The 27334-nt window shown below is 47.4% G+C and overlaps 3 protein-coding genes across 3 annotated transcripts; 2 read left to right on the top strand and 1 right to left on the bottom strand.

Annotated features, from left to right (window-relative positions):
• Positions 1-4164: 4164 nt before the first annotated feature.
• Positions 4165-5873, bottom strand: LOC115602462 (adenosine receptor A3-like). The gene is made up of 2 exons (XM_030473635.1): positions 5355-5873; positions 4165-4768 (listed from the first exon to the last, which is right to left on the bottom strand). The coding sequence occupies exons 1-2, from the start codon at positions 5687-5689 to the stop codon at positions 4165-4167; spliced, it is 939 nt and encodes a 312-aa protein (XP_030329495.1). The 5' UTR covers positions 5690-5873.
• A 2212-nt stretch (positions 5874-8085) lies between these two features.
• On the top strand, positions 8086-11202 carry LOC115602459 (adenosine receptor A3-like). The gene is given in 3 exon segments (XM_030473626.1): positions 8086-8515; positions 9515-10073; positions 10075-11202. Coding segments are annotated over 3 exon segments (972 nt in total). The 5' UTR covers positions 8086-8147; the 3' UTR covers positions 10120-11202.
• Positions 11203-22039: 10837 nt separating this feature from the next.
• WDR77 (WD repeat domain 77) lies at positions 22040-27214 on the top strand. The gene is made up of 10 exons (XM_030473625.2): positions 22040-22291; positions 22405-22590; positions 22673-22814; positions 22888-22937; positions 23571-23641; positions 24016-24070; positions 24333-24404; positions 24504-24612; positions 25049-25117; positions 25331-27214. The coding sequence occupies exons 1-10, from the start codon at positions 22141-22143 to the stop codon at positions 25488-25490; spliced, it is 1065 nt and encodes a 354-aa protein (XP_030329485.1). The 5' UTR covers positions 22040-22140; the 3' UTR covers positions 25491-27214.
• The last annotated feature ends 120 nt before the right edge of the window (positions 27215-27334 follow it).

Below are 27334 nucleotides of genomic sequence, written 5' to 3'. Positions count from 1 at the left end.
GTGAGGATGCGGAGCTCTGTGCAGCGCAGATGTCCTCCGGCAGGATCCCGTGTTTGCTGCCACCTACCTGATAGTAAGCTTTTAAAACGTCAAATTGAGAGGTAATTTCCTCTTGTGTAACATGGGAGGTGAATGCTCAGAGCTTGATGGGTGATGTCTCTGTATCGCTGTGCAACAGGTCAGAGAAGCACCTCTGGGAGCAAAGCATTCCAATTTTCCCGAGTGTTGCAAAGCCACTTGGAAGAGCAGAAGAAACTCAGTGTGTTTGTTTGGCAGAACAAGCAGGATGTCCCCATGCCAGGGAGGTGCAGAGGGATATGGAGACATTCTGATTTACAGGAGCCTGGGCAGGGACAACCCTTGGCTGGGATGTGGGAAAGGCAGTGCTGTGATAGCATTATCCACAGGGAAATGGGGTGGTGGAATGCTGGCACAGGGTGCCCAGAGAAGATGTGGCTGCCCCATCCCTGGCAGTGTTCAAGGCCAGGTTGGACACAGGGGCTTGGAGCAACCTGCTCTAGTGGAAGGTGTCCCTGCCCGTGGCAGGGGGTTGGAACTGGGTGAGCTTTAAGGTCCCTTCCAACACAAACCAGGCTGGGATTCTGTGGTTCTTCTTCACAAATGGGGCTTGGCTCTTCGCAGCAGCCCCCAAATCCTTTTGGCCTGTAACTAATGGGTCAGCAGGAAAACGCAGCATGATACAGGTCACTCCTGGCCAAGGTACTTTGAGAGAAAGGAACAGCCTTGGGCAGGATGAGCTGGATAACTGGGGGAGAATCACTGCTCCCACAGGCTGGGAAAGATCGGTGCTGTGCCCATGAGCAGGTTTGGCATCAAATGGGGTCCTGTGCCTTCTCTGCCCTGCCTGTGGCTTCACCCACTCCATAGCCACACTCAAAGAAACCCATAAAAAACTCCAAGTATAAATGGAATTGATTGTGAAACACATGAACATATCATTCATCCAAGGCCTTGTCCCTGCATTCCTGCCCTGTTTGTACTTGGAGTTTCAGGGGCTGGCAACCAGGAGCTGTTTCAAGGCTGCAGCCGAACCCACTGAGCCATACTGGTTTGACAGCCTCATCTCCCTCCTACACAGGCTCCCCAACGAGCTGAGCAAGAAGAGCAAACACATACCCTCACTCCCGGGTTTCGGGAGGTTTCAGATCCAAAGCCACATAATCCAGCTGAGCAAAACCGTGCAGGGAGCATAAAGTATCATACTAGTTCTTGATGTTTGCTGAGTATGGGTTTCACTTCTGGAGCAGCATCTCCCTGCCCAGGCACAAGACATCAGGGAGAGGGTGTCCAGGAACCACTTGTGCAAGCACCATTCCCGAGAATGGTGTCAATGGGAGCTGAGGCTGGAGCTCCCATGCTGCTGCATTCCCATTCACGGCTGGACACTGGCTGCTGCATTCCCATTCATGGCTGGACACTGACAGTAGTTCTTTAACATTACTGTGCCTCCATACCCAAGGAGGCAGGTGACACAATGCCCAAATGGGAAGTTTCAGAAGGAATCCAAAAGGACCCTGCTCCTGCCCAGCCCTTCTCAGCTCACAGAGTGCTCTGACAAGACCAGACCCTCCTCTTTCCATGGATGGGGAAACTGAGGCACAGTCAGAGCAGTGACATGACGTTGGTCACCAACACCAGGCTCAAGCCTTTCCTCCTGGCTCATTATTCACCAAACCACAATCATTCTCTGTTAAACCAGATGGGACCCTGCTTCACAGCCACATCCTCTCTCTGCTTTGCTTTCGCTTCCTTTCAAGACAGAGAAGCTCCGGTACAGTGCTTGCCACTCACCACCTCTTGGTTTATGAGCTGCTGCTTTTCCCTTTCCTTTAAGGCAAACATTACATTTTAAAGTCCCAGAATGAAAAACAAACCAAACCAAACCCTTCTCCAGAGCTGGCACAAGAGCAGAAGCTGCTGGAGAGGAAGGAAAGAGGAATGAGAGCACAGTACATTGATGCCTCAAAGCGCCGAGGCCTGGCTGTGGCACATGGGCACAATGCGTGTGTCTGCCTGCAAGCGTTGTCCAGCTCAGGCAGAACAAAAGCTGCTGCCGCTGTTGTGACTCACAGGATAAGATCATTGTTATGTGGGTTTTTTCCCCTGCATTTGTATGTCACTTAGAAATACTTTTTTTCTGGAAAATCCTTTCTCCTCCCCTCCGCCCCCAATGTGAAAAGGGAATCGGTGCTCAAAGCTGCAGCTGAGATTGCAGATAGACCATTCCCTTCCTGATCCTTATCTCACCAGGATGTAGGAGGATCCTCGGGGAATGGCTGGAAGCCTTTCGCTGGAGCCATCCAAGAAACAAGCTGACTATAACCTTTAAATGGCAAATCCATCAAGTGCTTGGGGACCAGGATCCGAAACACTGTTTAACCCCATCAAAGTACGACATCCCTGGGCTCTGCCACACAGGAGCTCCTCCTCGAGCCACCTTCTCCACACAGCTCTACAAGCACCGCTGTGTCAGCTAAATAACGTGATCTAAAAATACACCTTTGAATCCTGATCTAAACCAAAGCTTTGAATTGCTGGCTCACAAACTTACTCCAGCTGCAGCCCTCTCCCGGGTTGGTGGATGCTGAAGCTCCCAGTGACAGCCATGAACCCAGGGGCTGATGAAGGCTGTATCATCCACCTCAGCATCATCCTCCCACTTGTCCAGAGCAGATGCTGGGCTCTCCAAGAGACTCTCTGCCTTTGCTGATACCATGGAGGAATGGAAAAATGAATCCTGGACCCTCGTGCAGCTGAGCTTGATCCTTCTTACTCATGGTCCCTCCTGCTGGTCCCCCAGCACCGTCAGCCTGCACAAGGCTTCAAATCAGAACTGTTGTTAAGAAAACATATTACTGTGTGTGGCAGCAAAAGCATCTGAACACTCCAACCACACCAACACAACTAGCAGGAGGATTCTATGTTACAGCAGCGTGTAATTCTGTGTGTTTATACATGCACATGCACAGAGTACAGCCAGCAGCAGCAAGTGGAGGATTGTTAGCACCGATGTGCAGAGCTCTGCCATATGTTTCCCTAAGCCTCTCAGCAGGAGCACTGGGCATGCTTAGGGGAGAGCAATGTGGTAGAGAAGTACAGGAGGGAGCCCTTCGGTTGGGATTTGGGGTTCGATGCCTGTGAATCAATAGTGAGAAGGGGAGGGCAGAGCTGATTTCCATGCCAAAACGCTCCCTGATCCCATTTGGCTCCTGTGTGCAGGGAGTGTTTAATCGCTTTGCAAGCCATAAAACCCCCAGCCCAGTGTTTCCTGACACTGGGGCTGAAGGTGGCAGTGGGAGAAGAGCTGGGAGCCCACAGAAGGAGGATGCAGCACCCTGGGGTGCCCCCGGTGCAGGGCAGTCAGCGGAAGGGCACAGGCTCGTCCTCTGGTGACAGAGGAGTCGCAGCAGCCCGGCAACCTGGTTCTGTCATGTTTAGGACAGGAAACAGATGCTGCCTGGCGGAGGAAGCATGTGAGGAAAACAAGTGCACCTTGTGCCTTCCCCAGCAGGAACACGGTGGGAACAGGGGGTGCTGGATGGAAACACCCGGATTCAGCCCCAGGCAGGGCAGGAGCAGCACAGCTGGGTCTGATGGCATCGCCCTTGGCTGCACCAGTGAGGATGGGGACACAAAGGGCCTCAGCATCCTCACAGTGAAGAACTTCTTCCTAAGACCTGGTCTAAATCTGCCCTCTCCACAACTGCTAAAAAGGATGGACAAAAAGAAACCCAACAGCCTGTGCCACAGCAGCGTTGTGGGCATCTTTTACAGAGAGATAGTGCCCCCATGAGAAAGCAACCTCACCACCACCACCAGCAGTGCACAGAGAGGCTTTTTATTAACTAAGCAAAACCCCCGTAAGCATGATCAATGCCAATCTCTCCCCCACTTCCCCCTTTAGCTCCACTCCAAACCTCTCCCATCTTTTGCCTTGGAAAGACAAAGAAGCTTCTTTATCTGTGGAGTTCGCTGGGAACTTGAACCCGGCATCGCTGTGCCCAGAGCTCGATCAGCTGGACACTAATACACACACAACCGTTGCTCCAGAATGCATGATCTGAGGAGCATCTCAGTGTCTGTGCCATGTTCATCCCGCTCTGGTTGCTCCCACGCTGTACCAGTTGACCCAGCCCGGAGAGCTCAGATGCTGCTTGGTCCCAGCTCTGTTTGCTGGGTGCTAGGAAGAACCAACTCTGACTTCTGATGCAGGATGTAATTCCTCAGAATGAAAGCATATGTTTGTTTGAACTTCGGGATTTTGAAGGCATAGACAACGGGGTTCATGACCGAGTTGGAGTGAGACAGCAGGATGCTCAGGTACATCAGAGCCTGTGAGATGGTGCAGGAGGGGCAGAAGTATGAAACGCTGTTCAGGATGCCCAGAGGCAGCCAAGACACTGCAAACAAGAAGAGGATGAGGGCCAGATACTTGGCCATTTCGTATTCCTTCCCACAAACTGTTTCTCCACTTGCTGAGCTCGGGCTTAGTTTTACCCACATGATACAGAAAATCTCAGCGTAGAGTGCACACATGATGAGCAAAGGAAGGAGGATCCAGGCGAAGAAGCTGAAATACACCACATAATCCATCCTCATCACAGCCAGATAGTGACACTCGATGTGGCTGGAGCTGCCCGTGTGCCGGTTCCACCCCAGCATGGGGACCAGCCCCACCAGCACAGACACAAACCAGCAGAGTCCCAGAGTCACACGGATCCTTTTCTTGGTGACGGCTGCCCTGTACCTGGATGGGCAGGAAGCATCAGCCATGTTAGATGTGGTTCTTCAGAAAGAAGAACTAGCATTTGCAGGAACCTGGGCTTTTAAGCACTAGTTTCAGGTTGGCCTTATCCAGGTTAAGCACAGCTCTGTGCAACTGGTCCTTCACGGCTTCTGACATTTAAAGCGTGTTTTGGAACTGCAGGGGAACCTCCAGACAGTCATCAATCCCTCTTAAAGAGAAGCCACGGATGTGGAGTCAAACCCTTTCCTCAGGAGGATTGGTTCATTTTGCCCTGCATCAGGCTGTCTCGAGGGGAAAACCTAAAGACCACCTTCTTCAGGCTTCAAGCACACACCCATTTATGAGCATCCCTTCCCTGACTCTCAGAAGCTGAGGATTTTTAGGCACTGATGAACTTCCAGGAGCGCCCAGGCTGCTGGGGCTCCATTGCCCATGTTTGGGAGCTTCTGCCTTTGTGTGAGTTTCCCTCAGAGAACCAGTGATGCCCAGGGAAGCCCTATGGTGCTGCAAACCAGGGAGAAGGAAAACATAAGGGAGAAGAGAAATGGGGAAGAGATGATAAGATGGGACCTTGGCCCAGGCTCACCTGATTGGCAGCTTCACTCGCAGGTACCTGTCGACTGCGATGGCCAGGAGAGACAGGATGGAGGCATGAGAGAAGACCATCATGAGGCAGCACATGAACAGGCAGGAGTAGAAATGGGTGACAACTCCCAGGCTCACTACGACAGCCAGTGGCATGACAAGGATCCCCATGGCAATGTCACTGAGGGCCAGGGAAACAATGTAAAAGAAGGTGGTCTTCTGCAGAGCTGGGTTCAGCTTCACTGCCCAGATCACCAAGGCATTGCCCACCACTGCAGATATCCCAATGACAGACTCCATGGTGATATAGATCACATCCAGGCTGCTTACTGCCATTTTGGACACCTGAAGCTGGTTACATCCAAAGTGAAGCAACGCTGTGCTGAATCCTCATGTTCGCCCCCAGCAGCCAGGTCAGAAGCCAGCTCCTGTCTGATCTGCTCTGAATGAAGTTCCTCATTCAGAACTTTGCACACTGCATAACACAACTCTCTAAAGAGGAGCAAATTTGCCCATAAGGATCCATCTATCAGCCCTTCTGTAAAAACCCTGTAACATCCTTCTGTCTCCTTGAGGTTTCAGCACATTTACGTGTGCTTCTGTAGAAGAGCCAACGTTATCTAGTGGCATCACCACACTTTGAACAAACCACAGGGTCTTGTGGTAATTCTGCCATAGTCTATTTTAGCCCTAAAAGGCACAATCTCCTCCCTGGCTGGGTGTTCTGTGCTGCCTCACAGGGTGAACTAGCCACACAGCTCTACTGTGGCTAGATTGCTCTGTCTCCGAGCTTCTTTGAAGCCTGCTCCATCTATATGATGTGCAGTGAAGGTGTAGCATCAAACAGAGCCAAAGGTCCTGGAGTGATCCAGAGAATGTTCCCTTGCCACAAGGAAGGGATGGGGAAGGCAAATATGAATGCAGTCAGCTGGGTTTTGGGTGGGCAAAGGGCAAACGGAGGGAGAAACGTTTTGACTGTTGCATAAGCTTCTCTCTAAGGTCCCACACAGTTGTGGTGCCCAGGAGCTGTGTGTGCAGCAGGCACAGGGCAGCAGAGGCCCTATGAAAGCCCCTATGTAGTGGTCCCTAGAAGAGGCATCTTGCTGCAGCCACAGGAGTAGAAGACAGAGAAAGGAGGCTGACAGCCCCAAGAGGAGCTGCACAGTGAGCACAGAAAGTGGGAAGCATCTAACCCAAGTCATTTCTCATGTATGCCCATAGCTGCGCAGTGCAGGCTGCCCACCCTTTCCCAGGTACTTCCCCGAGGAGCAGCTCCTTCAGCTCACAAGAGCCTTGCCTACATCCCAGCCGTGACCTTCACGTGCCTCCCCTGGGATTTATCTCCTGCACCCACAAATATCCTGCGTCAGCTCTGATTAGAAAACCAGCACAGCCTGAGACTGTCTATGGAGAGCTTGCCATGTACCAAACACCCTCCAGGCTGGGAGCAAGAAGCACTTACATCAATTCCCTGAAAGCAGAATTTGTCCAACTCTTTTGACAGCAGAGAATAAAGAAGTTTCATGTATTTCTGGCTCTGTCTCCTCCTCAGGATGATATCACTTCCCCATGCTCAGTTTTGCCAGAAAACTGGGTGGAAGAGGTGGAGGACTCGGCGTCCAGGAAACCAAATACCACCCACGTTTGCTTAAGGCTTCATTAGACTGATACAGCACCATCCACCTAATCCTTTACTCGTTATTTGCTCCTTCTTGGAGAGCGTGTGTTTCTATTTGCCCAAGAGACAGGTTCTCCTGTGACTCGCAGGCTGACCCGAGCTCATGTTTGCATCTCTTCTCAGTTTCATCCGAAATGGGAGCAGCTCTTTCACTGCAGACCCACATCAATGAGCATTTGCTCACCCGCAGCAAGCAGATCACAGCTTTCACAGCCTCTCCCTGCTCCTTCCCACATCTTTCCTCAGTTTCTCCATCTTCCATAAACAAAGCATAGCAAAGTGTGCCAATCTGAACATGACTTGGTGGGTCGTCATGCTGATATCAGGCAGAAATGAGGGCTGAAGTCGTCACCTACATTGCAAGTGTTCTTGTCAGACTGAGAGAGGTCCAAGTAAAGAGCATTTTTCAGCTACCTCAGGGCCTTCCCTAAAATGGCAAACCCTGAATTATATCAAGTATTGGAATGTAACAGAACACCCTTCTAACATCCCCTGAATTGCCTCATTTCCTATAGAGACCACAGGGCGATTATCTAGATAGATAAGTGCCAGCTTTGTACAGACAATTCTGGTTACAGTTCTCCCACTTCTAAAACTGCAGCTTGGAAGAGGAAGCAAAGTATTTGGTTATAGCTTGCTGGTAAGCAGGCTTGTGGAAGCTTTCCCTTTATTATTTGGGTTTTATTTTCCTTCAAAATAGCTTTCCAAAGTATTGTACTGATACCAGGCTGCTGGAGGGATGCTCTGAGCTTCAGATGAGTCCAGAGAGGGGAACATTTTGTGGATGCTAAGGTATTTGCAGCTCTGAAGAAAGGCAGCGGCTGATTTGCTGCCCACGTACCAAGGATGTGAAATACTGGAAGGGGTTTGCAGAGCAGTGCGTCACTGGAACAACTGAGCACCAGAAACTGAGGACAAATCCCACACATGGTCATTGTTGCCCCCTCCGTGGCAGCGTTCAAGGGCAGGCTGGACGGGGCTTGGAGCAACCTGGTCTAGTGGAAGGTGCCCCTAGATGGAACAAGATAATCTCTAAGGCCCCTTCCAACCTAAACTGATGTATGATTCTGTGATTCTGCAGCTCAAGCCGAGTGGGAGCACCTCCAACAACTCACCATGCTGAACACCAGCCAGGAGCTGCACACCAGCCAGGAGCTGAACATCCTGCATGGGATTTACATCGGTACAGAGTGCTTGGTTGCTGTCTCTGCCACTTTGGGAAACATCCTGGTCATCTGGGTGGTGAAGATGAACTCGACGTTTCAGAACATGACTCTGCACTTCATTGTTTCCCTGGCGCTGGCTGATATCGTGATGGGGATCCTCGTCATGCCCCTGGCCATCGTGGTGAGCCTGCGCATCAGCACCCACTTCTACACCTGCCTGGCCATGTGCTGCCTGATAGTGGCTTTCAGTAACGCGTCCATCCTCTCCCTCCTGGCCATCGCCATCGACAGGTACCTGCGAGTGAAGCTGCCAACCAGGTGAGCGCTGGACCACCACAGGTCCCTCCGCTCCTGCTCCTGTCAGCTTTCCCACCCCAGCCTCTGCCCCATGGCTGCCACTGCCTCTCTCCTCCTTAACTTGTCACTTTTCTAACAAATATTTACCCCAAAAGCCAAATATTTGCCCCAAAATACCAGATATTTGCCCCAGAAATGCATGCTCGGGCATGAAGAAAATACCTGTTCCTAAAAGCCCAACCTGAGATGAACTTTCTGTAGCAGGAACCACTCCCTGCAGTTAATAATATAGCACAGAGAGACCATGGGGATGCTAGTACAGACAGGGTTGAGAACTCAGTGTTGGTGCTGGTCTGAATTTGGCCACACAGAGTAAGTCTGTGGTTGAACAGTGAATTCTTCAGCTCTTTTGTTAATGCGGAGAGTACTGGAGATTTTGTTGGGTTTCTGAGTCTTCTAAATAAAATCCTTTTCAGTGTTTGCTGAAAATACAAAAGAAGTAACAGACTTGACTTAAGAGCTGATTTAAGAAGTCATTCACTTTGCATGTTTGAATGGAAAAGCACGTAAGCTAAAAATGCAAAGCATAACCTCAAGCATGAAAGTAGCAGCGATGGGGAAAGGACCTATAAAATTGAAGGATGAAAGAACAGTTTGGTCCTACAAATGGCATAAACCAAATGTAAAGAGTAATGTACACCCAAGGAAGCTGAGAAATAAGGCAGAACTGCTAATAATAGCAATATCAAGGCAAAAGGCGCACTGAGATCAGAATGAAACCAGAAATAGCTGAAATCATCCAATTATAAAGAGGAGAAGTTGAGCCTAGTTCTTCTTACGGGTACCTCAAAGCAACTGGTACAAGTGAAGAGTTAGGCTTGTCTCAAGATCAGATTTGGGTTAATGCTCCATTTTGTGACCAGGAACCTGGAATATCTGAACATGCAAGTTCTTGAAACCCATTCTTAACTATTTTAACTACTTCTGTTTAATGCAAACCTGGGTTTTCTTCCTCCACAGATATAAAATAATCACTACAGAGAGAAGAGTTTGGTGGGCACTGGGTTTATGCTGGTTTCTGTCCCTGCTCATAGGATTAGTCCCCATGTTTGGGTGGAACAAGGCAGAAGCAAGAACCTCGGAGTTTCTCAGGTGTCAGTTTATCTCTGTGATAAGGATGGATTACATGGTATATGTTATCTTCTTCACATGGACCCTTGTCCCTCTGCTCATCATGTGTGCTCTGTATATTGAAATCTTCTACATCATCCGGACGAAGCTGAGTCAAGGTACAACCAACGCGAGAGGGACAGGAGGGTTTTATGGACGGGAGTTCAAGACAGCCAAATCTCTAGCACTTGTTCTCTTCCTGTTTGCAATATCCTGGTTGCCTCTGTGCATTATAAACTGTGTTTCCTATTTTTACCCCAAGTCTCAGATCCCCGAGGTTTTGATGTACTTGAGTATCCTGTTATCCCATGCCAATTCTGCCATGAACCCCATTGTCTATGCTTGCAAGATAAAGAAGTTCAAGAACACATACCTTTTAATTTTAAGGACCTATATCCTGTGCAAAAAACCCAGAGCCAGTTCTGACAGAGCAAACAACAGAGCAACAGTCATAAATCAAGAAGTGTTGATCTGCCAGTATATACCAGACCACTGATAACCACTCTGTGAAGAAACTGAAGGGAAATGGGTGCTGCATTTTGTCTACTCCCACTCTTGCACAAACTGCTTTGTGATAAGGGCAAGCTCCTCTTACCCAACCTGATGCACATTTGACATTAAGCCCAAAGCAATCATTTATGATGTCCTGCACTAGTGTACTCCAGAGAATTCTGCTTGGTGGTCGCTGAGCTTTCAGGCAAGCATCTTCATTTAACAGGACCCTCCAGGTTTTATGTAGTGACTTGACCACGATCTGGTAGACCCACGACCCAAAGTAACAAGGCAGATGTTTTGCTCCGAGTTCCCCAGCTCGGGTCCATCACCAGCTGGTAAAAACCTGCTGCTGTGAGTCCTGCTGCCAGATGCTGCACTGATTTTGGGGACCCTCCCAAAACCAGCAGGACATCCCAACAATGGGACACTTCCATGGCTTTTAAAGCAAGACAGTGCTCAGCCGAGAATCCTGCGAAACTAACTCAGACACAGAGCACCAGGCAAGAGCCAAACTGCTGAACACACTGAGCTGTTCCTTAGGGAGATGTGCCGGGGACATGCCAGGAGGAGATGACTGTCAGAAAATAAACTAATAATATCTTTAAGTTCTTCCCTCCTCCCTCAGTTTCCTGACCAGGGATAGAATCAACTGTCCCAAACCCGTCATGCATACATTGTCAGAATTGGTTACTAAACCCATCCATTTTGGGGATTCTTCCTGCACAGCATATCCCCGTGTTTAATTCTCTTACAATCAACCTGGTTTGCTAACACCTGATTTAAATGTGATTTGCTGCAAGACTCCTCTGTAAACCTGAAGAACAGTTACTCTTTGTAGCACCCTGTTACAGATCTGATGCCTAAAGATGTACGTAAAGATGTGTCTATATATGTCTTTGTTTTAAATATTTTCAAAATACAGAAGAGATACTGGAGAGAAGTTTTGCCAGTGTTGTTTTGATTTTTGTTACACAAGGTTTGGTTTGGTCCACTGAAAAATAGGACAAATATGTTCTTTGTTGTTGGTAATACAGCAGCTCACAACCCAGGCACGTCCTCCCTGACTATTCTTACACCCTTTGTCTTTGTCAATTTAGACTAAATCTGAGCCTGGTCAGCTCATGCTGCGGTCGGGGTTGTCACATTTCCAGGAATAATAATAAATATTAGATGGATTTTATATTAATTCAGCCTGATCATCTCCCATGCCAATCAAAGAAGCAGCCTGCATGAAACCTCCAAGCTGTTTTAGTCGGTGTCCTGACTAGGGCAGCACAGAAATTGCAGTCAATATCACACCACACCTTCATTGCCTCTCTTTAGGGAGCATGGGTCAAGTCAAAAATAGGTCATAAAAGACCAGGCTCTATTTTCTCCATCTCTAAAAAATGAAAGTGGTCTAGAGAAGGCAGAAAAGGGAGTGCATCGTTCTGTTATTTATCTCAGAAAGCGTTGGCATCTGCTCCTTCAGCTGAGATCAGACATCTCCATTTATTATCTGATGTAACCCTCGTCACAGGCCAAAGCTCTGCCCTGTAACACAGCTCAACTTTATTAATAAACAGGCCAGCAAAGGAAGTCACTGCATGAGCACAGCAGAATTTTGCTCCATGATCTCTCTTTATCAGTTGATAGAACTGATTGCTTGCAGCAGAATAACAGGTCCCACCTAAAAAGCAGAAAATTATCCACTACAGTGATGCACAGCAAACTTTGCCTATGTGCTTTTGAGAAATGGAGAAAAGACAACACTGCACCAAATGCCTAGCAGGCTGCCAGCCAAACTCTGAGAGAATAAGGCATAAGGGTATGGAGAAAGGGCAGAAACAGAGAGGCCTGGCCCTGCTCAGCCCCACAAGAAGGAACCCCAGCAAGAGCTCACCTTTTAGTGATGAAGCAAGATGCTCACCTCCAGAAGGAGCTGCCCACTTGTGAGAGGATTCATCATCAGCTGGAAAACATTCATGCAGGTTGAGATCCCTGGTTCTCACTTCCAGTTACTTGGGAAGCAGTGGTGGTGGTGTTCAGCCCCAGAGAGAGAACAAATCATGCTTAAACTAGGCGTGAAGATGAATGAAGGCAAGTCCAAGAGTCAGCGTGTATACACCATGTCACTTGGAGAGAGCAAAGGATTTAGCCCTCCTGTGAGAGCCGACTCATTGCTGGCTGAGGGAGATGCAGCCTGGTAGTCATGTCATCATCATTGCTGTAGCTCTAATAATCCATCCTTCTAACACTGCAATTCCAAACTGCCAAGGAATATCATCGGCCACCACTGTCCCTGCATCCTTCAGAACACACATGAGCCATTTCCACCCACCCTCACAGGGTTGGGCAATTTGGGCTTTCCCCATATCCAGGCAAAATTCCTGCTGTGAAAGCTTGTCTTTGGAAAACCACAAGTACAAACACCTCTAGCAGAAACCTACTGAAACAGTAAAATAGTAAAACAGTAGAATAGGAAGACAGAGGACACACAAACCCTCCTCTATTCTGATTAGCAGATGCCAATGTCCCAGATTCCTCTATATGTCCGTAAAACAGAGTTGGCTGATGGCTACTGGTAAGAGCTGTGTATGACTGGACAAGGCTTTTGGCATGGGAAAGAGAGAGCAGGCGGATGCTCTGGAACGAGTCTGGGACTCATTAGCAGCCACACAACAAACTGAGGTTCTCTGTCACCCTCCATCTCCAAGGGCTGTCCCACACTTGATGCTCTAGGTAGGCACACAGAATTGCTGCACTGTGGTTAGTGCCATGTCACAAAGTACATAAGATGGTTGTGATAAGTGTCAGTACGATTCATGGTGAGGAAACACCTGCATGAAAAACCCAACATGCTAGCTGGTCTCAATAGGAAGTCACCTGTTCTTGCACTTCTAACAGAGGATCTAACACTATCTAACACAGGAAGGCAGCATTCTGCTTGGTGTGGTGAAGAACCATTAGTGCAAGGCTGGTAAATTTTCAGACCATCTTACTTCTCAGTTGCTCAGAGTCCTGCTCCTGGCCCTCTCAAGCCAGATTTCAGAATGTAATGGTGCTTGTGAACCTGCGTTTCAATGGGCTCCTGGACTTCCACGAGCTTCTGCAGCCCCAAAGGCCGGCAGGGCAGAGGTGGAGCAGCTGCTCTAACTGCTTGCTGGAAAGACACCAAACGCGTGATGAGGGAAATCCATCTGCCCATCGCGGCTTCGTGCTGCCATCAGGCGGCCTCTCTTGTTTGAAGCCTCTCACATGTTGGATTTGCTGCTTCACAGGAGGCTGTAGGACCCAAAGCATTTGTCCTGCCCAAGAAATTCCCCTCAAGAGGGGTTCACAACAGCACTTCCAGAAAAGAGAAATACTTGCAAGAATCTGACACTGGTGACCAGAAACGAGGCAGCTTCTGAAGCCCTGAGGGCTGAGGCAGCAGGAAGCTTCGCTCTGATTCAACCTTGCAGGAAAAGCATTGAACAACTGATGGAAATCATTGTACTTAGACAACAAACCTCCCACCTGCAGGCACTGGAACATGCAGAGAAGCTTCTCTGTGCCTGCTAGGACTGAGTCACTAGCATCAACTTATTCCTCAGTTTATGAAAGGAGACTTTTAACTTTCTCCAGTATATTTAGAACACTCTGGGTAATAACACGTGAATTAACATTTCCAGAAATGGACTGTCACGCTGTGATTGTGCATTTCTTTTACGTAACCCAACTGGGAAGCAGATATTTGCATACAAACATTTCGTTATCATAACTTCAGTAAGCAGAAAATAACTCCAAGCACTTGGCAACTAAAAGCCAAGGAAAACGTAGTTGGTGACAGAAAAGGGAAACACAAGGGCGCAGACGTGAATAGACACAGAGTAACATTTCCATTTTCAAATCATTTTGGTCATTCAAAGCAATAGCAAAGACATAAATAGGAACTTCACAAGTGCAGTGAGATTTCAACCGTTTGGGAAATATGGTATAAAAAGTAATTTGTCCACAACCACAAAGAAGTTTGGAATAGGAGACATTAGTTTCCCCTGGTAACTATAAAATGAGCTGATGTTAGATATACGGCAGTGCTGATATTTCTCAGAGCACGATAGGCCTTGATATGATGTTCTGGCAGCATCTGATGTTCAGAAAGTGCAGGTATCTTCATTTCACTAGAAGCTCCATCGTCACACAGCTGCTGGGGCCTTACTCTGCTGGAAGACCAGAGTGGTGTAGGCAACCTCAGTCTGGGGACGTGAAAGAAGCCACAAACATTAGAGAGTGTGCAACCATGTCAGCATGAATTTCCTGCTTTTAATTTGTCCTCAATGCTCCACGCCACTAGCAGTCACACTCTGTCCCTACATATAGGAAAGTGCTGGATCAGTTAATCTAGCTCAGGATCCTGGGTTAGCTCTGCATTAGGGGCTCCCAAAAATCAGTATCATGGAGGAAAACTGCAGAAATACTTGCCTTTGGAAAGATTTCCCCCTGACCTGGTTGCTTGGACAGAGTCTTGGGTGACATGGTCTAGTGTGAGGCATCCCTGCCCATGGCAAGGGGGTTGGAACAGGATGATCTCAAGGTCCTTTCTGACCCAAACCATTCTATGATTCTATGACCTGCCTAATTAGTGGTTTAGTTAAGCCCCAAACACTCGAAATATGTGGGAAGTATGGCATTTGAGCCCTGTGACAACAGAGAAGGAGTATCTTTTTCCTCTTACTGTCCAGGCACCTCCACAAGTAACTCCCTGGACTACTATAAACAGGCTGAAGCCTTGGATGCACAGCAGAAAAACTTTCCTTAGTCAAAAGAACTGTCAGCTAACACTCAAGTCTTGGAAAAGCAAAACCCTTTTCTCTTCCCCCAATTAATATTTATCTATCAAGAATCTGAAGTCTTTACATATAACATTAGAAATAGTTGTGACCTTTACCTGGGTGTTCTTAGCAGATTCCTCGGTCACTGTTGGGAGGGGAACTTGCTCTTGTAAGCTTTGGTGGGATCTCTTGTGCTCTAGGGAGGAGAAGAGGGACACCAGCCTCAGCTGTCTGCACTGTTTGCAGACAGAGTGGGAAAGGCTTAAGAGTGGGGTGACAGAGTAGCACCAGAGCGTGTAGCTTAGATGTAGCTTGTGAAACCCATCACAGACTCTCATTGCAAAGTGAAATTTGGCGTTCTGAGCCCCTGCCTGCCTGCTGAAAGTGGCAAGGATGAAAGTGACTGATGGATGTGGCGAGAACACACTTTGTGTGGCCAGTGTCAGGACCATAAAACCCAACCTAAAAACCCCCCAAAAGCCACCACCCCCAAAACCCACCACAGCTCATCAGTGCAGAAGTTAATTCTTCCATGTAAACAGCCCTTGGGATGATTCATGAGAAGTTACTGCCAGGAATGACCAGTTCACCACTACATTAATTATTCAAGGGAGACACAATTTCAGCCTCTTTCAAAGTAACTTCCGTAGAAGTTACTCTGAAACCCTGATGCTGCAAGATGCAGCCCAAAGAGTGTAGAAACTTCCACCATCAGTGTTGAGATGTGCAACACAAGATGTTAAGCGCTTCTCTGCCACCAGGTCTGGATCATCATGCTGCTGTTGCTTCCTCTGCTGTGCCACTTACTTTTTCTGAAGAGGCAGATGAGTGCAAAAACCAGAACAGCCACCAAGACGCCAGAGATAAAGGCTAGAGATATGTAGAGTATTTGATGGCTGTTGATACACAGAAAATAGTGTCAGAATCCCCAGTTCATCAAACTGAAGTATAATATATCATTTATCTCAGCCCCATGAGCGTAAAAGATTCATATCTGCATTAAGCATCACTATGAATTAAATATCTAGTGCACAGACTAGGAAATTCCATGCAACCTTTTAAAACCCCAAGACATGAGACATATTACATATATAACTCCTCCTTTACAGAAGGAGTCTGCAGTCTCTGTGTTTGAAGACAGGAAATAAAAGGTGGAACATTTACTTATCAAGCCTGCATTTGACTTCTGAACCTTTGAAGTCAGCTGCAGAGGTGTATACAGTGGTATGTACAGTGACAGTGGTGGAAGTGGGTTCTGGTGTAACTGGAAGTGAAAAGAACAATAATCAAAACCTGGTGTTAATTTCTCCAGTGATACTACAAGCAACAAAAGCTGCAGAGTACTCAGTGTTTCTGTAACATTTATCTATCAGAGGGCTGAAAATGGAAACAGCAGACAGAAAAAATCAGTTATTTATACTCTTGCTGCCTCACAGAGGCCTTTGGCATCGATGCAATTCTTCCCCAAACACATACACCCCCTGCTAAGCTACCCCCCAGCAGCTCTTTTGAGTCAGAACAGTATCAGTTTAGTCAAGGATACTGCATATAAGAAAACTCCTCAAAGAAGGAAGTACCTGCATTTACTTTCGAGGATCTCGCTCCCATTCTTTCCAAACACTAATGAACAGTAAGAGAAGTAAAAGGAAGGGAATAAAGTTATGTTTATATACACATACTAGAGCAAAACAAACCTGTCACCCTCTTCTAACTCACACTTTAAGAGTTTTTAATCAATTTTTCAGACATCTTCAACTGGTACAAACCCGGCAATCTCAGTGTGAATCCTGCTTCCCAACACCTTGTTCCCACGCACATGTGCACATTCGTTACACTGCAATGAACAGGCTGCCTTCCTTCAAAGACTGGAGTATATTTAACAACTAGAGCACCCACATTATTGTTTTTGCAGCAGTTAGAAGTGAGTGAACTTTCAGAATGAGCAGCAGCTTTGAAAAAACCACATAGACTTTCTCCAACAAGGGATGAACAGTAACCTCCTTAAACTTGGGGTTGGAAATGTAAAGATGGGGAAGTAAGAGTCTACTACAAAGTTCTTCCTCTAGTACTACTCACTGCAAGCCTTGCAAAGTGCACTGTGAGTAACAGTGAGAGTATCACTGGCAACAACGTAAAAGCAGACATCCTATTCTCTGTTGCTGTCATCTTTTTCTACTGAATGCCCCTTCCTGCCCTCATTGCATAAGAGTCAAAGCATTAAGACCCCTGAGTTTCCTACCCCAAGTCTAAAAGCACGTTGTTTCCCAGTAATAAAAGGAAGGCCACGATGTGACACGGCTCCATCATACCTCGCACCATGCAGCTGCTGCCCACCTGCAGGTTGCAGAGTCCCGAGGCGTTGGCACTGCAGATAAACCACTTGCTTTGTGAGAAGAATCAGCCCAACTAGGCAAAGGCCAAGTGCCATTCACAGCGGGGGTTACACAAATGCAGAAGTGGAGCAACTTCACCTTTTTTTGTATTTCAAAAAACCCCAGGAAACTGAAAAACATTTGCATTCTGAGGAAGTGTCCATCCAAAAAAAGTCAGTGTCATTGTAAGTTAGGTGCTTAGCTCTCAAGAACCCCTTTTTTGCTGAAATGTTATACTGAAAAGTGTAAAAACAACTGTGCTATTTTACCAACTCCACTAAAAACAAGCATTTCCCCACTGCAGGACCACTCCATGGAAGTGGCATGTAAGCACACCCTAGTCTGCTTCAAGAGTATTTACTACATAAATCACTTCCCAGCACAGAAGGGCTGACATTGCACGTAGGTAAGTGCTCTCCTCATCTGGGATGTTTGAGATGTAACAAAATCCTTCAGAGAAAGTATTTTCGATTAAAAAACCATGGAAGGCTTATACTGTATAATACACATGAAACTGTTTCTCTTGTTTCCTACGAATATCCAGGAAAAAAAAACACACTCTAGAATAAACTTGTCGACTTCACCATTTTCACCCTCCTACTGGGGATTTCAGTTGAAGCAAAGTTTTCCCATCGCTTTTGACACGTTTCCTGCCAGCTACATCCTCTCTTTTACAGAACAGAAAGACACTTTTCTCACTAGCTGAAGCTTTGTTACAAAAGCAGTTTGGGGTTTTTCAGTTAATTTTTAAAAGGACATTTGTTCAGAGTAGCACCAAGTATCAGCCCAGGTGAACGGGAGAATGGGTGCTCACCTGGTTTTAGAACATTTACAATTACAGTGGGTACCTGCAGGTCACCATCAGACACAATTCTACAACAAAAACTCATCACTGTTGTTGGAACCTGAATTTTTCACTGTGAAGTTCTGTCTCCTATCTCTGAAAGTGTTCATGAACCAAAAAAGAACCAAACAGAACTGTACATACTGACTGAATAACCCCCCATGATGAACTAACTGTAGTGACTGATTCAGCTACTCCAAAAAGGAAACTACTGTTGCTACTGCTAGTAAAAGACAGCAGAGGGTTTTGTTTGTTTGTTTAATGATACTTTAGAATTGTACAGTTTCCAACAGTAAGAGACATGTGTCAGTGGACTGGGACGTGGTTATGCTGTTGCCTGGGCGCTCTTTGACAACATCTTCAGGTCCAAAATGCATTTTGAAATACTCTCCTTCTGCTGCAAAGGAAAGGAAAACAGCTTTCAGGAGACAGACTTATGACAGACATTTAAACAAGTAAAATATTCTTTAAATACTCCTTTTTAGAACCACAAAATGGGTTACAGATCAGCAGGGTCATACAGTTGTAGCTCCTGAAGTCAGAGATTCAAATCCAACCAGTGACCTGCATTAAAACATCTGCAGGCAGTGTTAGGAGCATATTTTCTGTCTTTTGTTCTCTGTCTCATTTCTTAGAAGAAAGGTCATCTAGTGCCCATCTGCAGATCTTAAGCTGCCATAGGCTTACACAGAGAATCTGACAAGCAAGTTCCCCATTAGCTACACATCTTATCACTAGGCTAGCTCTATGCTGCACCACTACCACACACCAGCTTAAATCACCAGCAACAAGCTGGTACGGAGTAACTGGGCTTGGTAGCTCTTACCCAGCAGCAGGAGTGTGTTGCAGCCTTGTTTGCAAGTCACCCAAAGATGACCTATCATGTTCTGGCTTAAGCCAAAATCACTGGACAGCAAATATTTGTACAGACTAAAATGTAAAGCAGATTAAAACCAAGTGAGTACCTGTTGAGGTGTGATGCTCTGAACAACGCTTTTCTCCACCCACTGAATCATGTGTTCTTGTTCCTTCTGACGCTTTAAATTCTGCAGGGCCACTTGATAGTCCAGCCTTTTCTTCACTTCATTGTACACTGTCAGTAACCTCTCTCGGTAGTTAGTTTCCAGCAACATTGCAATATTATTCTAGACAAAGATGATGAAATCAAAGGGTTAACATTTCGTAAGAATACAAAACAGCAGCAGAACACATTCTATAGCAGAAGTTGCTGGATCTGGCAGTGGAACGGGCCCTGTCTGCAACACACCGAGGGCAAATGGTTCATTACTTGGTAGGGAATTAAGAGGCACCCAGATTACGCAGCAGAGACTGCAGAGGAAGCGAGCAGAAGGGCTGGAGCTGCGTACCCGCTTCGCGTCAAAGAGGTAACTGCGGCCTTCAACGCGCCATTGCTCCTTCTTCTCCTGTTCAATGGCGGCCTCCAGCCCTTCAATCGATTCGGTTTTCACAGCTTGAGCTTTAGCAATTTTCTCCTGAAAAGAAGAAACAAAAGCCATGCCTCAGGATGAAAGGAAGCTGCAAGGGAAACAAGATCTGTAATTCATTAAGATTTGAGAAATGTCTGAATAAATAAACTGGGTATTGCCAGGGTTGAGGTTAAAGGATGGCGAGTCGGCCAAACTAGGGTTCACAATCAAGTCACTCCTGCTCGTATGAGGTGTTTCACCTTTGAGGTAACACCACCAATGTAAGATCTACAATGTACCTTATTTAAGCAACACTGCTCGGATTTTTACAACAGCCTGGACACAGTACTCTTCCAAATCTTTAAGCAGATAACCTAGAATAGTCAGTAACTACTACAAAGTTAGATTAGGGTTTCTTTTGTTACCTCATTAAGTTTGTCCGCAAAAGCTGCTACCTCAGGCCCAAATTTCTTTATACCATAAATGATGACTGATAATATGCAGATAGCTGCAATTGTCTCATGGTTGACTACATAGATTTCCTTCGAAAGAAAGTACAGTATGAGCCCAGTTCCAAGCACGTAAGGCCCTGGAGAAAAAATAAAGAAGCATCATTTGTACAAAGCATGAAGAAGCTCACTGAAGAGGTAGCTACTAGAAGATCACAAAGTACTCTCTTTTACCATCACGAAAAGCACCAACGGTGGGACAAGGACACCCACCAGAGGTGGAAGCAACTTGCAGAATGACTTCTGCTCATTCAGAAACAGGCAAAAATCTCCATTTAAAGGTTTTGAGGGTCAGCAGACAAATCAACCTTCCTGCAAGGTCAAGCTCATGACATTCCTTTAGCTTTTATTTAAAGCTAAAGGAGCATCAGAGCCAGGAAGCGCTGCACTGGCTCATTCCTCCCAACCTCCTTCTGCATGTTTTCACCTTTTCAGCAGGCAGTAGTGGAGAACAGAACTAAACCAGCATAACTAAACACACCCTTTTTAATGAAGTACACATTCACCTGTAACTCCCGTTTTAGGATACAGGAACTGGAAATACTCCTCAGGGATCAAACCATAACGTACTTCTCCTCCTTTCTCAGGCAGAGGTGGCAAAGGAGCCAAATGCTGTTTACTTGTATGCAGTGGTCTTGTGGCATGCAATACACTGTAAGTAATTAAAAAGTTTTCAGTAAGTATCTTACTTTATAAAACGAACAAAACAAAAGCTCAAAGGAGGTTATTCTACCCCTCTGCTCTGCTCTCGTGAGACCCCACTTGCAGTAGTGTGTACAGGTCTGGTGTCTCCAACATCAGGACATGGAGCTGTTGGAGCGAGTCCAGAGGAAGACACAAGGATGATCAGGGGCTGGAGCACCTCCCGTATGGAGACAGGCTGAGAACATTGGGGCTGTTCAGCCTGGAGAAGAGAAGCTGCGTGGAGACCTCAGAGCAGCTTCCAGTGTCTGAAGGGGGCTACAAGGATACTGGAGAGGGACCTTCATCAGGGACTGTAGTGACAGGACAAGGAGGAATGGGTTCAGACTGAAACAGGGGAGATTTGGGTTGGATATAAAGCTCTTCCCTGGGAGGGTGCTGAGGCACTGGCACAGGGTGCCCAGAGAAGCTGTGGCTGCCCCATCCCTGGCAGTGTTCAAGGCCAGGTTGGACACAGGGGCTTGGAGCAACCTGCTCTAGTGGAAGGTGTCCATGCCCGTGGCAGGGGGTTGGAACTGGGTGAGCTTTAAGGTCCTTTTCAACCCAAACCAGGCTGTGGTTCTATGAAAACCTCTACCCTTAGGTGAGGGTCAAACACATTTCCCATTAAACAGGGAGGCATCCGCCAGACACGCCTCCTTTGAGGAAGTGGGTGGGACTAGATAACCTCCAGAGGTTCCTTCCCACCGTAACCAGTTATTAAACCGCCGACATGGATCAGAAAAATAAAGACAAACCCCCAAACTAACGTTATTTAAACCCAACGAGCGGCAGGTTCCGAGGCGCTCCCGTCCTCCCCGGGCTGCCAATGCCCACCAGGGGCCGGCAGCCAAGCCGTTAGGCCTCAGCCGGAGTTCAAACCCTTCAGCTCGGCCCCCCGGGGGCCGTCCAGCCCCCGGTACTCACCCCACGGTGACAGGACGCTGCAAGCTCCTCAGCGCGGCCGGGGCTGAGGGAGGAAGAAGGGCAGAGAAGCGGGTCAGGAGAGAGGTCAGCCAGGATACCCATCCCACCGCCCTCACCCCAGAGAGACAGCGCTCCCTCCCGGCTCACCGGCGCGGAGGACGAGGCGGGACAACATAGCGACCGGTACCGGGCACACAACGACTCGAGCCGGTTCGTCCCGCTCCCGGTGACCGCCGGTCGCCTCAGCGACAAGATGGCGGCGGCAAACGCCTCGCGAGACGGAGCAAGGAGTGGGAGGGAGGGAACGGGCCCTCTCGCGAGAAGAGGCGGCGGCGCGCGCGGCGCGGGAGCACGTGGGGGCGCCGCTCGGCTCCGGTCCCGCTGCCGGTCGCGCTCCCGCTCCCGGTCCCGATCCCGATCCCGCCGCTATGGAGGAGCCGCCGCCCGAGCAGCCCCCGGCGGGTGAGGAGGAGGAGGAGGAGGAAGAAGAGGAGGATGCGGCCGGCCCCGAGTGGAACATCCCGCCCAATGCGCCCGCCTGCATGGAGCGGCACCTGGAGGGCGCGCACTACCGCGCAGGTAGCGGGGCCGCGGCCCGGGGTCGGGGCCGGGGGGAGGGGGGGGTACCGCCCGGTCCTTCCGGGCGCTGACCGGGTCTTTCCCCCTTTCCGCTTCTTTTCCCTCTCCTCCAGACGGGGCCCTGTTGCTGGGCGCCTCGGGGCTGAACGGGCGCTGCTGGGCCGGCTCCCTCTGGGTGTTCGCCGACCCGCGCCGTGCCCCCAGCGAGGGTTTCTGCACCGCTGGCGTCCAGACGGAAGCGGGTGTCGCCGACCTGTGCTGGGTGGCTGACAGGGGCATCCTGGTGGCCTCCGACTCCGGTAAGCAACGGGGATCCCCGTGGAACCCCCCTCTCCATGCTGGGGTGGTTCCCCTCTCGTTGATGGGGATACCTCCCCATAGGCGCCGTGGAGCTCTGGGAGCTGGATGAGAAGGAAACGCTCATCGTCAACAAGTTCTGTAAATACGAGCACGATGACATCGTGATGACGGTGGCCGTCCTGGCTGGCAGCACCCAGGTTGTCAGTGGTGGCAGGGACTTCTGGTGAGTGGCCCCAGCCCGCCTGCCCTGCGCCAAGGGCCGGTGCTGGGTGCTGACCGCTTGCTCTTGTCCACAGCGTGAAGGTCTGGGACCTCTCGCAGCAGACGGTGCTGCACTCCTACAGAGGTGAGTGCCACGCTGGCCCCATCATGCTGGTCGCTGCAGGCTGAGCTTCTTCCTGCTGTCTCCTACCTGCCAAACCTCACTTGGGGCTGTGATTTAATGTTTGCCAGTCTGTGAAGTCTCTGGCGCAGCTTTATTTCTTTGTCTGTTGTTTATTTTCCCCATGGAATGAATGCTGTAAGGCTTAGTTTGCCTTGCATCTCTAAGCGTAGAGTATTTCTTCTGTACTGAAATCTTTCTTCCACCTGCTTATGATGGCGTGTGATGTCCTAAGCTGTGTTTGGTTTGAATAGCTCATTCCAGATGCTGACCTCTGGAGAGATGGTATTGTGCTGTCTAGTGACACCAGAGACTGTGCTTTGTTTGATCCTGTCCCTACTTTCTAACTCACCTTTTGTCTGAGGGGGCTTCCTCAAGCTTATGCAGCTTACAGGGACCTTACTGTAGCAGCTCGGGTGGGATTTGGCAGTTCATCAGTTTGGTAGGAAGCACTTGGCTGTTGCTGAGCAGAAGTTACCCTGTGTTTAGGTATAAACTGTTCTTTACTGTACTGCTGTGCCTTCAGAGGTCCTTGGGAGTATGTGGGAAAGCTGGATACAATCTTTGAGGCTCTTTATTCTTTTGTGATTTTGGTAGCTCACTCCGATGCTGTGACATGTGTGGCTTCCTGTCCTGGTAAGGACACCATGTTCCTGTCCTGTGCTGAGGTAAAGCTCACTCTCTGTCTAAATCTACCTGATAAAAGTAAGACTTAACTTTAGTTATTTACAGTTAAATGCACTTCCCAAGACACCACCTATTGTGTTACAAGCTGCATACCTGTCATTTCAATGTTCTAGTCGATGAGTTGACAATCAGCTCACCAAGCTGATTGCTACAGGTTTGTACTAAAATATGGGAGCTCCTGGGGATGACTGAAGGAGCTAACTTGCAGTTAATGGCAGCATCCTTTTAACACAAAGGAGGAGGTGGTGTGGTTTGGAATGTGGGTTAGTAGCAGTTCTGCAGTGAATCTGAGTTTATGCCTACCCCCTGCCACAAAGAGATTGTAAAAACTTTCTCATTCACTTTGGATTTATAGGACAGCAGAACTTTACTCTGGGACACCAGATGCCCCAAACCAGCTACTCGAATTGGTATGTTTCTGTATGCAGTCTCTGCTTTGTGTATGAGTTTTTGTTAAAAGAAGTCATTTCATGCCTGACTTCACTATGTCTAACTTCAAATCTAGCAATGTGACATTTATGTAGAAAAGCCTATTAAAGGAGATCTAACAGCACAGAAGTGCAGTAAGCTTTAAAGTATTTGTCTTAGTGCAGTAGCCGTGCTAAATGAGATAGCGTAGAAATATCTTTGTACTGACTCTTTTCACACACATCCCAATTTATTTACTCGCAGTTTGCAGTGCCTGTAATCACCTCCCTACCTCAGTCATGTGGCATCCGCACAAAAGTGACATCTTTGCTCTGGGTAAGGAGTGATCTATTTGACTTTCACCAGACAAATCAAGGTCTTTCTTTCCACATGACAATTTTGCTAATAACTTCGTTCTCTTTTCCTCTCTTGAAGGTGATGAAAATGGAACAGTTGCACTAGTAGACACAAAGAATCCTGATTCTGCCCTCAGCTCCACTGTGCATGCCCGAAATATCACGGGGTTTGCGTTTTCTACGCATAGGTACAGTCTGATATACTGGCATAGAATGTGTGACTACATACACTTGAGATCCTTATTTGTTTCTAAAGTGAAACCTATAGGAGCACTAGTTATTGTCCTTCTATTGAGAAATCAATAGTGAAGAACAAAGTAAGCTAAACAGTGTTCTTGGCTTTTGAAAAGACCTTTGTCAACATACATGAGAACACTTCTGCAGCAGTCAGAATTACTGACCCACTCACCGTGGGGATCCTTCTAATTACAGTCACCGCTGCTTGAAGGATTACTTGCTTTCCGACGCTAATATTCTTGCTTAGTGTGCTGACAACTTGCCATCTGATGATGAAAACACTTTGTAAGATTTAGCACCCTAAGAAGCGTGCTCTTCACAAGTCTGTCCCTAGGAAGCTTTCTTGTATTTGCTTGTTCTAACAGTGGTCTCATCTCTCTCCTCTAGTTCACCCTTACTGGCTTCAATCAGTGAAGACTGTTCAGTAGCTGTTCTTGACTCAGACCTCTCAGAGGTGTAAGTACTAGACAGAAGGTATTCATTACTGTGGCTGTTTGTCTCGTTAACTTCTCCTTAACTTAATTACTTATCCATATGCTGGGTGGAAGATGAAAATACTCCTTAAACAGGGGAGCATCATCCCACCAAACTAGCAGTTAGGCACTGCACAAGCCCCTAAACCTCTCAGTGACAATGCTTCATGGCTAATGGAGTGTTCATGTTTTCCAGGTTCAGAAACTGTTCTCATCAAGACTTTGTGAAAGGCTTATCGTGGTCTCCTTCAGACAATGCCTTGCTCACTACAGTTGGATGGGATCATCAGGTTTTACATCACACTGTCCCCATACCAACTGGCGAAGCTTCTGGAGTCAACTGTGTAAAAGAATAGTTTTATAAACTCATGGTCCAGATTCCTTCCTGGCACTACTTTGATTCTGCTGAAGTCAAGAGGGTGTGTGAACTGGAGTTCAGGGTATGGTCTGCCTTGAAGCTTGTGACTAAGAAGGTTCCTGTAGTAATTTTGAATTAGGCATAAGTTAGTTACAAGCCAAGCTTTACCCTCTCCTCAGGAGCTCGCTTGTGATGAGACTTCAGTATTTTACCCAGGAAAAAATTGACTTCAGGCACAGAGGAGACTTGGGAAGGCAGGGAATTGGGTATAATTCAAAACAAAGAGACTCTCAATTCCTCCCTCAGTTCTCCAAACCATCCATGGAATTTATAGAAATAGTGGGGGGAGAAGATTAAAAACAACAAGAGCAAGAGCCTCACCCTTGAGCAAAGTTCTTTGCTATGTAAATCACGTTTTCCAATTAAATGGAAAGATGTGTTGGCATTGAAAGACGCTTGTCCTTAGCGCAGCATGTGTTTTAGAGGTTGGTCTTCAGTATCTGCTAGTGTGGATCCTGTAGTGAGCACTGTTTAAATGCAGGTATCGGAATACCAGTGCTTCGTGTGGAGTTGTGTATGCTGTTTAAGAATCCCAGCTGTAGCCCTGTAATTACACACCTTTGTGACAGTGCATGACATGCTGAAATACTGGGACCTGTGATGGTCAATATTGGCTTTGCAGCTGAGACAGCTCAAAGGGCCGTTACTGTAGCATGCTGAAAGCCAAGAGAAGTTAGTTGCTAATGCTGTTTGACACCATGTTTCATCTCCTCTGTGCTGAAGACAACTTAAGAGATAAGACCTGTGAACAAAAGTTGATTTAAGGGGAAAAACTGGACTAATGACTTCAGTTTTCATTTGCTTGCTCCTATAAACGGGCGCTGCTTAGTGATAAATGATACTCCTTACACACTTGTGATGAGTGACTCTTTGTGCCGGTGACTGAGGGGACCAAGCATTCCCATAATCACCAAAACAGACTCCACAGAATCCTTAGAGGTGTTTTTTGTAGTATGAGACATACTTTTCAAACTCAACTGTTGCCCTGGAACATATTTAACTGAAAAACAAGTCATCGCTCTGCATGCATTGCCACTGCTCTAGATATGGCTTGGTCTGGCCAACTATTTCCCAGACAGAATAAAGCAGGTCCTGACTAATGAAACAAAAAATCCCATTGGAATGAATGCTACTCCTCTTTCTTTAGCACAATAGCAACACTAACACATACACCATTTCCACTGGGCTTAACCCTGCATAAACATAGGCTTAACTTTGAGACAGACTAAGCTTTCCTCGGCTCTATACTTTCTCAACTCCTTTTAACCATATTTGCTGCTTTTTTAATTCCCACATCATAGAGGTGTTTACAGAGCAAATTTCCTGATCTAGAACAGTGTATGGAAAAGGTAAAAAAGCTTTGCTAAAAACTGACAAGTTTCCTCCAAAGTACAACCGAAACTGTTACCTGTTGTGGACCTCTGATGATGTGCTGAGAACTGAAACAGGTCTTGTGCTGCTTGTGAAAACGTCGTCTGGGGGAAAAAAAGTGGAAGATGGTTTTTAAATCAGTCATAGTTTTCATTTGTAACTGGGTATAAGCTTCTCCAGGCCACTTCTGTAGTGTTGAAGAACCAGCCGAGATCATGCACACAGTTAAAGTTGTGATTTCAATTCCTGAAATTAAAACTGTTCTTAAATAAACACCATATTACTGTTTAATGCCAGGGTACTATGATTCTTCAGCGCTAGGACGAGGCAGGCTGGAAGTCCTGCTTGTTTTCAGGAAGCTTTTCTTGGAGTAGGTTTTCCATTGAGCATAGCTAAAAAGAAAAGCTTCAG

This window comes from Strigops habroptila, chromosome 18, assembly GCF_004027225.2.
Source record: "Strigops habroptila isolate Jane chromosome 18, bStrHab1.2.pri, whole genome shotgun sequence".
NCBI classification, from domain to species: domain Eukaryota; kingdom Metazoa; phylum Chordata; class Aves; order Psittaciformes; family Psittacidae; genus Strigops; species Strigops habroptila.
Note: the sequence above shows the minus strand (reverse complement) of the source record. Positions and strands in the feature narration are given on the sequence as shown.